General features: G+C 36.6%; 1 protein-coding gene across 11 annotated transcripts in view; it reads right to left on the reverse strand.

Annotated features, from left to right (window-relative positions):
• ZRANB3 (zinc finger RANBP2-type containing 3) overlaps window positions 1–13,114 on the reverse strand; it is a 51,217-nt gene that overhangs the window by 36,147 nt on the left and 1,956 nt on the right. For 8 of the 11 annotated variants that reach the window (XM_055718717.1, XM_027815083.2, XM_027815056.2 and 5 more), the window contains exon 2: window positions 7,541–7,699. In XM_055718717.1, the coding sequence (XP_055574692.1) occupies window positions 7,541–7,692 (152 nt within the window). In that variant the 5' untranslated portion in view covers window positions 7,693–7,699. Of the gene's footprint in view, window positions 1–7,540; window positions 7,700–13,114 lie in introns of those variants that run through there. The other 3 variants (XM_027815077.2, XM_027815091.2, XM_055718715.1) reach the window with 3 other exon arrangements.

Genomic DNA, 13,114 nt, shown 5'->3' on the forward strand with positions numbered 1-13,114 from the left:
ATTTGAATTGCTTCCCAGTCCCTCCAGCATCACTTCCAAACAAGCCTCCCTGGCCATGAAAGCTCTGCAGAATTTGGCTCAATCTCTCATTCATACTTCCTGCATCTGAACCTCATTCTGTGAGCTAGCATCTTCATTTAATCATAACTCTCTCTCTCTCCCCCCCTCCCTCCTTTGGCACTTCTCATATGTGAAATGTACTCTGAAACATTACAAACCAATGCCTTTAAAAAAAGAAACCTTTCATTAAAAACAAAGTACTCACAGAGCTCCATATTTAATTGCTGAAGTATATTAACTGTTTGAACCTCCACATACTTATTAAAAAATTATTCTGTTCTTTTTCCCCCAAGGACTACTTTTCAGCTTATTTTCTAAAACCAGAAACAAATGTTCATGTATTATTATGCAGAGTTTAAGGACTAAGATTTATCACAAAATTATTATAATGTCATACATCTAAAATGACTTGCTGAATATGTTGGAAAAAAAGATTGCTTTCTTACTCTAGCAAGAGACTTATGCTTTGTTTCAAACATCTCTTTCAGGCTATCTATCTAGCCACAATCTACTGAGACTAGAGACAGGAATCACATTAAGAAGTTACAATTATTTTTATTCCCAGTTCTCTCTGATCTCAGGATCTGCAAAAAATGGAGACATTTGCTGATGGCACTTGATGCTACAAGTCACCAAGTACAAAACAAAATAAAAACGAGACATTTCTAGAAATATTCCTAGACATGACTAAAAAAAAAGTGAAAGGAATTTCATTTTCTATCATGCAAATTTAATTAATCTGGCATCTATCAAAGTCAGTGTAACAACAACAGAGAGAATAAGTAGACCTCCCAAAAGAGGCTACAATTAACTTTGTCTTGCCTGGTTTTGAATTTATCTTCCTCATGTTAAACTCTGAACTCTCCATCTTAAGATCAAATTGGTCACAAGTTTAATAACAAGAAATCAAATTAACTCCAGTCTCACAACAACAGTGATACTACAAAATCTGGAGTCATTAAAGGATATTCTGTTTGGTGTTTACACCAGTTCTACATCCTTACCTGTATGTAAGAGCGATAGATAGACCTTGTGTGCTTACAAAGAAATAGTCTGAATGCTCACTAAGGTTTCCAGCAACTTAATGAGTACAAAATGGCCCAATACGAGTAAAACTTGAAGAAAAATTCCTCTTATACATGTTCTCCATAAATACTGATAATTGTCGATATAAAGACTTAGTATATAATCTTATAACATTATCAGTATAAATACTGATGATGTAGTGATAGTTATCAAATAGCTATAGCTCCGTAAAATATGAACTCTCCATGTCAACCATTTGTTACATTTTTCTTTAATAAGTAATGGTTAATGTTTTCACTGCATAAATGAAGCTGTAAGTTACTTGCTTAAGTTAAACTAAGACATCAAGCAAACTAATAGACTGTAGTGCTGTGAGGATTTATCAGAGGCAAAAACAGCAAAGCAAAATTCAATTGAAACTAACAATGCCAGATCTCCCAGAAGAGAAATAGTGAGAAAAAATACTGGGGGACAATCCAACAGTAGCCTGTAAAATATTTTTGATAAGTGTTCCTTTTAACCATGTAGTTGATTCTGACACAAAGAGACTATTTTAGACAATGGTAAAAAGCAGTTGGTCTTGAGTTTAATCACAATGTAGACTTGCATCAACCTATGAACTTTCAAAGGACAGAAAAATTAAGACTTAGAAAGTAACAGATATGTAAACATGCATCTAGGCTTAGTGCTTCAAAATGGAAATGGAAGAAGAATATTTTCTTCTCTGAATTTTTCTTATTCATACTACTAGTAAAGATAAGAAACTGAAGAAATGCACTGAAAAAACAAATCAATCAGTAATCACGGATCAAAAAATACGAGAAATAAAAGGAAAGTAAAACAGAAGCTCTGGCAACTTAAAAAGGCAATACAAGACAGAAAGCAACAGTGGAATTATACAGAAGGAGAAAGAAAGATTAATAGATAACAAAAAACAGAATCAAACTCAGTAAAATGACAAAAATAAGAGGGAAAGGGAAGAAGGACATACTGTTCTAACACAAACTAAAATGTGCAAGGAAGCAAACGTAGACCGAACATATTTTCTCTTATTATATCAGCTTCCAAAAGCTTTAGACACTCAAATGGAAATTACACCTTTCATGGTATCATACCTTAATGGCTAGTGCAGAAGAAGTCACCTGATTCAGGCTACCTAGTTCAGAGTCCAGACAAAAAAACCTTAACCTCTTCCTCAAGGTCTAAAAAATTCTATTAAAAGACACATTTCCAGCCCTCTCCACCCCTGTCCTGCACTGGACATGCAGACTACAGAGCAGGGTTTTTGACGCTCATGCAGGCTGAGTGAGATACAGAGCAGATTCAGAACAAGGATTTCTGAGAACTTGAGAATTTTGAATTTCAAGAGGGAAAAAATTTTGTTAGTCTACTGCGATACACAGATACCTAGACTCAATTTCATAGAATCATAGAATTGTTTAAGTTGGAAAAGGCCTCCAAGATCATCAAGTCCAACTGTTAACCAACGACTGCCAAGCCTACCACTAAACCATGTCCCTAAGCACTACATCTATGCATTTTTTAAACGCCTCCAGGGATGGTGATTCCACCACCTCCCTGGGCAGCCTGTTCCACTGCTTGAATTTCAGTGCATTTTCATCACTCCTTCCTGCTACCATTCTAGAAAGTTAAAGAAAACAATGTAGACATTTGCATAAGAACTTAAATATGTATAAGAAATTCCCGGCCCTACAAAGTGCTATACTGTGCCTGGGAAATGTAAACATTTCTGACTCAACTACCAAAACCTCAACAGACTCTACACATTCTCTTTCCAGTGAGGAAGTGCAGCTAGAACCTTTTGGCCGTGTTCACAATCTTTGAGAAAATTTTGATCTGATCCTGTTTTCTTGGCCTTCTTTGAGGATGGGAGGGCGGAATTCATTTCTATGAAGACTGATAAAGTCTTTGAACTAAAAATCTGTTTTAATTAATGAAGAATTAACTATGTGTTTCTCCTGTATAGCTTACTAGAGATCAGAAATAGTCAGTGGAAAAGAAAGTACTGTTTTGCAGTGCAGGCAACTGACTTGTTACTATGATAAGGGACACTTGCACTCCATTCTCCAATGAGCTCACTATCATAATGATTCTCTGTAGCCTACAATCCAAAACAACATTATACAAATTTTTCTTACACTAGAAAATGACTGCCTAACGAAACAAATACCCTTTCATTAAAACTGGTATGTTACTAACCGCTATGGTACATTAATGCCAGATATGAACTCTGCATATCATGTTATTGCTATCCGTTGTCATTTACCTCTTTTTTACTGTGTCTATACTTAATAAACAACACTCAGCCAGCATGTATGGGAAACTAAAAATCACATGCTCCAGAACGTATAGTTACTAGGTACCATTACAAAGCAAAATTTATCTATAAATCAACACTGGAGTAAAATATAGATCCTGGTTAATGTACCAATAAGCACTTCAATATTTAGATTTTTTTTTGGGGGGGGGGGGGGAGGGGGGGGGCAGGCAGAAAATAGACATTACAATGTTAATGCATTTGATCCTTATCTAAGGAAGTGAGAAGAAAACATAGCAGGAAACTAGACTACCCCAGTAAAATGGTTTGAGCATACCATTATAATGGAAAAGATCATTAAATGGAACGGTGAATATCTCCAAGTCCTCTTTTGCATCCACAAGCAAGTCAGCTTAAACAAATTGTTCTGCCAGCATCTCTAGAAAAAAAGATATCTGTGTGTCTGAAGCCATCATTTTCAGATACTGTCAACAAGGCAAGCAATGCTAAATAATGATGTCTGCAAATCACTTGCTGACAGTTTTTATTACTTGATAAAGTATTTAGTGATATGGTTTGCACATGCAAAAGAACTAACTTTCCAACAAAAGCATGCCTCTGACTTTTACAATATATGCAGGTGAGCAAATTGTAATACAAGACAGATGTCTCACAATTCTATAAAGAGAGGATATAAAACAAGAATATATGGTAGAGAAAGATTGCGAATTTCCAAGTACTGTGCCAGTGAACAGCAACAGTAAAAAAATCATTAATATTCAAAGAGAGATGTGGGCTCTGAAGAGACTGAATACAATCCTCATTCAGCACAGTCAAGCCATCTGACCATATATCTCTGCCACCTCCTCTTCACTAGCGCCTGACCACTGGCTGGTGACTTATCTATATTGCTTGGGCCCTCATTCTCAAGTCAGCCTCCTCCTGCATACTTCATAGATTTTACATGGAAGAATAAAATAGGCCTGCAAACTAAACAATAAGCAAGATGATATCTTTAAGGTTTGCGGTTTATGCTTCTTCACTTGCGATTAGGTTACCCTGAGCTCTTTGGAAATGGCAATTTGTCCATATCAGCCCAAGCTACGACTAATAACCAGCAAAGAGAAATTGCTGGCTTCCACCTCCCAACAGCATATACACAACTGACCCTAACAACCCTAAATACTTCCTAAGCCCATTGCTAAGAGTTTATGTTCCTGGAAGCAACAAGTTTGTGGCTTTCTATTTAAGAGACAGTTTAAAGCACATGTAAATGAATACATACATATTAATGCTGTTTTTTAAAGTAGTATATACTTTTCCTGAAAAAAAAAAGGCATAAAAATAAAATAGTTTTCAAGGACAGAATCTGGGTGCACCCATTTCTTTTGCACATTAATGTCATTATGAATAAAGACCAAACATTGTTTCCATTCCTAGGTACCTTTTCCCAAGTGCAGTTCTGAAGAATAATCTCTACTAACGGGTAAGCAGCCATGCAGTTACTTACCTTTAAAGCATGTCTGTGAGCTAAAAGGTATCTTAGCATATGTTGAACTGTACACTGTCTTGTTGGCTCTAGAATTATTATTTCCTAGAAAAGTGTTAGGCATTCTCTGTTTAGTCTAGACGATGCCTTTGGAGCATCTACTGAAAAAGCCTTCAACTCATTTACTGAAGAATCAAAAGCACAAATCATAACAACATATTTATTTTATGCTCCACAAAAAGACAAGGGAATTAATAGCTTACTCCCAGACCATTACATGCAAGAAATAAAAGTTTGTTCTAATAATAAGACCCTTTTCATGCTGGGTGCTTGTCTAACCTAATATAATATTAATTGAGTCTCTTCAGCCAACAATAGAGCACTTCTTCTACACCAGTTTCCTGCAACTACCGCAAAGCATTAAGTGATGACTGGAAAGGGAGTGCATAGCCTGAGGGAGAGAAGAAAGAAGAGCTGAGATGCACATACTGCTTATTCTAAGTCCTATGTCTATATACTTTTAAAACTAGAAAAGACACTTCTATGGAAAAGTACCAGATCCTGCTAAAATATACCACTGGGAATACTGAAAGAAAGCTTAAATCATTATGGAGCACACAAAAGGGAAAGACTTGGGTGAGCCAAGGGCTAACAAACTAATAAGAAAATTCAGCTACAAGCAGCTGAGGCTCTTGTTCTCTGTTTTGGGACAGAAAGAAAATTACATCTGCCTGAAAAAGTGACAGATTAAAAAAAGTACTCCTCGGGAAAGTTTGACTTAATACATTTTACTTTATAGAGAGGCCAACTGAGAGTGTGCACACAATGCCTCAGTTTGACCCAGCTAATATGCCGAATTTGCTACATCAAGGAAGAAGACTTCTTGCAGTCATGATGAAAACACTTTCACAGGCACACCACAGTAAAGACATCAGTGCCATATTACTCGACAGTCTTTTATTAGCGAAGCGTTTCAAGAAAAGAAAACAACATAAAGCCCATAACCCTAATGAAAGTAATATAATTCCCTTCTTGACAGAGTCATTATCCTAGGTGTTCCTTTTTAGATACTTATTGCAGGCAATTATTACTTCTCAAAAGGAAGAAAGAAATACCTGATTAAAATTTATCTAGTCCTACAGTTAAGCTGTTTCCTGAAGAACCCCTATATTATATAATAGGCTGCAAAAAGTTATGCTACTTTCAAATATATCCACTAGCCTACACTAATGAATATTAAAGAAACTATACACACTTGACGTCTTCTGTTATTTCACTATTTGTATATACAAACGCACCTCAGTTGCATACTATAAAAACCTCACTTCCCCTTATTAGAATCAGATCAACTGAGATATGGTAGTCAAGCCCTTTGGATTTCTGAATTCAATTCTAATGTAGACTTTGCTGTCTATTCTATCAGTCTTAAACTGTATGCATTCATTTTCAGTGTCACATTGTGCAGCAGGAAAATGCCTAATATGACCAGTGGTCACAGAGAAGTTAATGCCAGTACAGCATAGAGCTTTTTAAATCTCAGGCTTGCACATTAATGGCTAGGCTCATCTTTCAACTCTGCTACCTAGTCTAGCAGCATAAAATAGATGGCTTATTTCAGTCCCTGAAGACAGCAATGTTATAATTGCCAAAGGTTTTTGGCCAAAAGAATAGGATTAAAGCAAAACACTTCAGAGGAAATTTTAATTGATCAAAAGTTCCATATAATCGCAAGAGCTGATGATATACATTTCCCTTCCGACCTTTCACCCTTAGAGAAAGAGATGCACATTTCTTTCCTCCTGCAAAAACCCACAAACATTAGCAAGCAACCACCTTAGACCCTAAGCCTCTTGTTCTGAGCAAGATGATGAAATGATCAGAAACTTTTTAAATTTTTTCATTAAAAAAATATTATTTAAAAAAAATAATAATTTTTCATTCATCCTTTTTTAAAACCTAAAGTTAAAATAATTTCACTAGTGCCAGGCCTCTAAAACATCATTACTTTCCAAAAGAACATACAGTAGTTTCATGGCTTTATGTTGCAACTGCCTAAATTTTCTAAAGTTTATAAACATGGAAACAGATTTCCCTTCCCTCTTCTTTGCCCCTATAACAGGCTTTTACTCAGCAAAATATTTCCAGCCTCTGCTGCATAAACTATTTTTCTGATCTACCAGGTATTCAATTGTTGAGTGCCTACTCCATCAGTTGCTGCACTTGCTAACTGAGCACTCTGCAAGGCTTCTTCTGCTCCGCTGCTGCAGCTCAGTGAGCTCCAGAACTGTACCAAGTTTAAAATAGAAAACCACATAGATGCATCGAGATCTGTCATTCTCTTAACAGCTCTACCACACCATTATAAACTAAAGAAACAAATGTGAATTAACTTATTTTAAGAATTTTCTATTAACATGACAAAACAGATGGTCCTACTGATATCAGCCTCCCTTCACATGAGGAGATCTTTGATACTACAGTACTCTTTCGCATAATGCATTATTAAACATTTTTTCATCCTCTGGAGAAAAACTAAACCACCTCCCATTTTAAACCGTTATAGTTTACAAACGATTTCTGTAGTATAACTCACCTAAAAGCTGATGTTATGGCATAGCCTTTGTAAAAATTAGTTTACATTTACCTAAAATAATTATTTTTAGCATATGATATAATTAGGATTTTACCTGCCACTTCTCTCGAGTGCAAATATGATGCCTTTCTCCTGAAAAGGAAGCAGTTTCTTTCTCAGTCTTTCAGGTAGAAAGGACAGCTTAGCATTAGCATTTTCTGAATAAGAAGCTTCAGGTGTAGGTGTTTCTGGGAATGTACTAGCCATGTTGAACCTAAAGGAAACAAAACCAAAAAAAGATGTCTTAAAAAGACTTAAAAGACAGGTCTGCAATATAGTACACAGCAAAGCTTCATGGAACAACAATAATCACTCCATCTTGAAATAGACAATATCTACAAAAATTTTCTCAGGTCTTGAGAATTCTCCCTAGAAAGCATAAAATGATGCAGGTGATGGAGGAAAAGCCCAGCACCTCAGCATCAATAAAATATTCTAACTATTCCAGTATGAAGAGGTCAGCATGTATCACTTACTCAATGCTATGAAACAGTTACTTAAGAAAGTTCCCTATTCATGAATGAAATTTATTGGCCATTCAAATAGTTTATTTATAAACATTGAAATATAACTCTTTCAGTAAACATTTTTAAGAAAAGCTACAGGAAAATAGATTATTTAACCTTCTGATAATGACACTAACAGTTCTCTAAAATTTTTAATCCCTAGAATCAAATCAGGAAAAAAAGGGCAAAATATACCCAGCTGGGGGGAAGGAAAAAAAAGAAGAAAAAGAAAGGAAAAGAAAAGAAAAGAGTAAGGAACTTTATTCCCTTCGGAAACAAACAACCTTAAACCACAGAATTAATGAAAATTCTCATACTATGCTTCAAACTGAAAATGTGGATTCTTCATTAATTTTTGTCCAAGAGGATGGGTCAGAGAAGAAATACTAGGGTTTGTTCTCTTATAACTTCAATAGACTTTAAACAGATAAATAAATGGTTAAAAAGCTCAGTAGCAGTGCACTAGCTAGACATGAGGAAAGCAACAAAACTTCACATCAAAGCATTACCTAATTCTTTTGGATTCATGGCCTGTGTGAGGAGCAGGATTACCTGAATATCCATAGGAACGAAGAATATCAGCCAAAGTATGCTTCCTGTATTGTTAACAGTAGCTATTGTACTACCAGGTCTGATAGCAAAATTCTGAACACACTGCACTCAGACCTTCTGCTACAGACATATTTCTGAAGCAACTCAGAAGAAGTCAGGTGTGATTTGGTATGATGAACCATTATATTCACAGGAAGGAATGTGCTGAGCTAAACAGTCATTCACTTCAAGGATCTGCGGGACTAAGTAACCTTTTTTTTTTTTTTTACACTGACTAGTTACAAAGCAACCAGACCTGCGGAAAATGCAAATGATTGATCAGCATAATAAAGTGTGATCATGCAAAACAGAGTTCGCAACAATTTCCTGCTATTATCTCATGGAGTACAGGTGAGGAGGTAAAACAAACACTGATTCAGTTGAAACTATATATCGCAGTGAAAGAAGAGCACCTCTGTTTTCCTAAGAATTCCATTTATGAAATTTGAGCTACAAACCTTGACATACACTCTTCCAGCTGAAGTTACATTCTGTTCAGCGAAGAGATCTAGCTGTAACTACACTGCAGCGCTGTCTATCTATAGCCCAAGTCGAAAGCGACTGGGCTTTTGTTCTAGTGCAACGACACAAACGGCTCCTAACACTCCATCTTCTACGGCCTACGTTCGACTAAGGTGAGAAACCCTTCCACTGGGAAGGGAGGGGGCGTTGCCACTGGAAGCTTCCCAAGGCGGCCCCTGGAAGCCCCTAGCCGTGGTGCTTGGGGCTGTGCGGGCGGGCCCCGAGCCCCTGGCCGTGGTGCTGCAAGTTGCGGGGCCAGGGGCGGGGGGATGCGCTGCCCCCCGCACATCGCCGAGGCGGCCGCATCCCATCTGGTTCGACAGTGAATCTTGTAAAATCAGGGAGATTTAAGGAAAAGGAATAGAAGAGTAGAGAGCACTGCAAATATAAGTTACTGGGAATTTGCTGCTTCTGGAGGGGAAAAAAAAAAAAAAGCCACTCTCAGTACGGTAACTGGACAAAAAATCCCAAACTAAATCGAAAAAGGACCACCACTACCACCTCCCCACCACCCCAAAAAAAAAAAAAAAGCCCTGATTTTTCTGGAAATCCACTACGCTGCTATAGAACCCTAGAAAATTCAGGGTTTTGGAGTATTCTGTCACTGGCATCCCTAGACTAATAACATTTAGACAGAAAATAAGTGGGGGGGGTTTGTTATATGATGAATTATAGGCATACCTATCAGATACACATCACAGACATTCAAAGAACCAGAAAGAAAATGCTGCTGATGAGCCTACAGTCAAGCTCTTAATGTTGGAGAACTTCTGTGCATACCTCCTTGGGCACCTATTACCACTTCTACAAAGAAGTGGTACGTAACCACAACCATTCTGATGTACCATTCTGCTAGGCAATAAGGGGGGGAAAAGTTTAAAATATTGAGCAACACTCAAAGTTGAGGCATATGGGTTGTATTTGCCATTGCTATGGATTTCATTCTATTTTGTATTAATTACTTAGCTGCTAGAGTATTTTAAGAAGCATATTTTTGAAGAGTTATCCTTTGTCCTACATATAAAGCCCTAGAAATATTATTGCACATGTATGAAAAGAACAATCCTAACTGCAATCACAGACGTGTGTGCGTGTATGTACACACCCTTAAGGACTTCTGTATACAATGGTTTCAACCCTGGTCTCAAAGGGTATGAGCACTTGATGTTACCCACTGGATGAGTGCAAGCAACCCACACAGGAGTAAGAACTCCACAGCTGGAGAGAAACTGCTGTTGTGCTTCCAACAGCCCAATCAAGGTACAGAAAGCCCAGTTCTCATCTAAGTCTTGTACTATCAGCAGAAAGACAGGACCTTTTCTCCCTAGATTCATACCAGGTCATGCACTCAAGGTGCTAACCAAAGAAGAGATAAGCCCAGTGCTGCTAAACCTCCACCTGATCCAGACCTCTGACTAAAGACCTTCTAGAACATCACCTGTTCAAAGATAAAGAGTGACATCAATTAAATAGCCAGTTATAGAGAAAGGAAATCTAGATTTCTTTCGCAAACCAGACATTCTGTGTCATCTAAATGTGATTGCACTATTGACTATGGCTTCCCTCCTCCCCCACCCCCAGCAATTTTATAAGTGGAATCTCTCTTACATGTTTTAAAAAAAAATATTCTTGTACCTTACGTGCCAAACATGCAACAGCAGATAACTACTATGATCAATATCAAGCTTCTTTGATGCATGTCCATCACTGAACTTTGCTTAACAGAAAAGGGAAAGCCTCTGGCTTGCCCTGTATACCCAAGAGATGCATTTTACAGAAAAAAAGCGCCATAAAGCTCTTATAAATACCTACTTCATCTCTCAGTTGAGCAAACAAATATTTCAGCTCTAACTGTTACTTCAATAGTCCTTTCACAATATTTTTCATGGAGCATTTTTTTTTCTTTAGAAGTTGATTAAGGTACTTCAACACTGCTATCAAAAACCAAACACTAAACATTTTTGTAGAGCCAACCTTAAAAATGTATGCTGCAGGATTGCTGGACCCAACAAACCTGTTCAACAGTCAGATCTGTGATTCACCCCTAAAGAAAATTTCTGACTCATTTTGTGATGATTTCCTATTCTATAAAAGAGAGAAAATTACATACTTCTGATCAGCTTGCTACATAGCTTGCTGTGAGTGACAATATAAGAATGAAATGTTAACATAATTAACCTTCTGTTGAACTAGATTATGACAAGATCCTTTCACTGAAACACTGAATAAAAATCATGCAGTTTTAGAAGCATAAAACTGAATTAGAGGAGGCACATATGATGCCTTAGTACATAGTAATACTACCATAAAAAATATTTCTGCATCAGTCACTAATAAGGTTAAAACTGACTTTGCAGATCTATCTTAAAAAACAGCAGCAACACAGAAAGCATTACCAGATATGTACACACTTTTGTTTACTTTTTTGTCTATGTGATTAATAAACAAAATCAATGGTGAATAATTACAGAAATCCATATGCAGTGAACAATGACTATTACGAAAATATATACAATGATTAGCATGAGTACAACACACAAGACAGCAATATTACTAAACCTTTCACACATTGCTCCTTGAAAAGGCAAAGTACCATGCATAATCCTAATTATCAACTTTATGCTCCAGTCCTTTGCATTTACCTTATCTACACTATTATTTTAACTTGGACTACAAGCTTTCAAAGATGCACTTTGCTGTGCATATGTAACCTACCACTTTCGCCGCCGATATCTATGGAGTTCATGGCAAGTGAAAAAATACCTCAGGTAAAATATTTGATGCTCAGGATACGATTGCCTGAGAACATACGCTTCAGTATGAAGCTTTAAGAACTTAGATAACTAAAATACACATCTTTTTAAAGCAACACTTACATAGTTCTTCCCCAAACCTCTTAAGTTTATTTAAATTATTGTAAACATGCACTTTTTAATGATCATACAAAGAATAATACTCTAAAGAGTCAAAGATCCCTGTCACGATTTCTGAATAAATAGCAGTGATAAAATACCATATTCAGTCTACTTTCATACCTGCAGCACTATTTTATGAAATCCAAAGCTTTAGAAGGCACTATAAACAGTATATTGACCCTATGAAAGATTTATTTTGGTTGTACAGAAAATGAGAACAAACAGTGATGAAACAAGACAGAGAAAGAAACTAATTCCACCAAATTGCCTTTTAATGATTTGCTAGAGTAATAATTACACTGAGAATCAATGCCTTGCTTGTGTATGATGACTTTGGCAGTGGTAGCCATTTATATTTTGTTTTGAGACAGATCAATTATGTACACCACTGTAATAATGTCAAAAACAGAACTAGTTTGTGTCTGTTGTTCTACCCACTGCAGGTTCAGAAGCTTTAAGAAGAGAAAGATTAGTGCATGCTTTCTCCAACTACAATTTTTCATCTGTTTCTGTGTCCTTAATATGTTGTAATACACATCTCATCACCTTCCCACATCTCTAGATCACAAGCTCGGGAAGCTCAGTTATGTCAGGCAAAAGAGACCTAAAAGGTTTGATGTAGAGACCTAACTTTTCACTCAGATAGCTCATTCAGCTACAGAAGTTTTATGAGTAAAAAAAAAAAAAAAAAGAGAGAAAATACTGTACAGGTTTTCTTAAGTCTTTTAAAGGAAATTGAGGACAAAATAGCTGAATTACTAAACCAAACAACTTTTTGTGTAAAACTGCTTTAGTATCTCAGGACTAGCTCGCGGTATATGATCCCAACTTTTAAAATCAGGAACAGGGAAGACACATGGAACTATAGCACAATTCATTTATAGGGCATAAAAATCAGGAAAAAATGATGAAGCACAGAACTTGCGAACACTGGGATAAACACGTCTATTTTGTGGGAGTCAACACGGGTTTTGCAAAGGTGAGTTATCTTCCAAGTCTGCTGAAGTTTTTTGGAAGGGGATCTATAACCAATGTACCTTGTCGATGCAGTCCAGTTTCTACTATTTTTCAAAATTAATTAAATCAAAATATAGT

The sequence above is a fragment of the Falco cherrug genome, chromosome 8 (assembly GCF_023634085.1).
Source record: "Falco cherrug isolate bFalChe1 chromosome 8, bFalChe1.pri, whole genome shotgun sequence".
NCBI lineage: Eukaryota > Metazoa > Chordata > Aves > Falconiformes > Falconidae > Falco > Falco cherrug.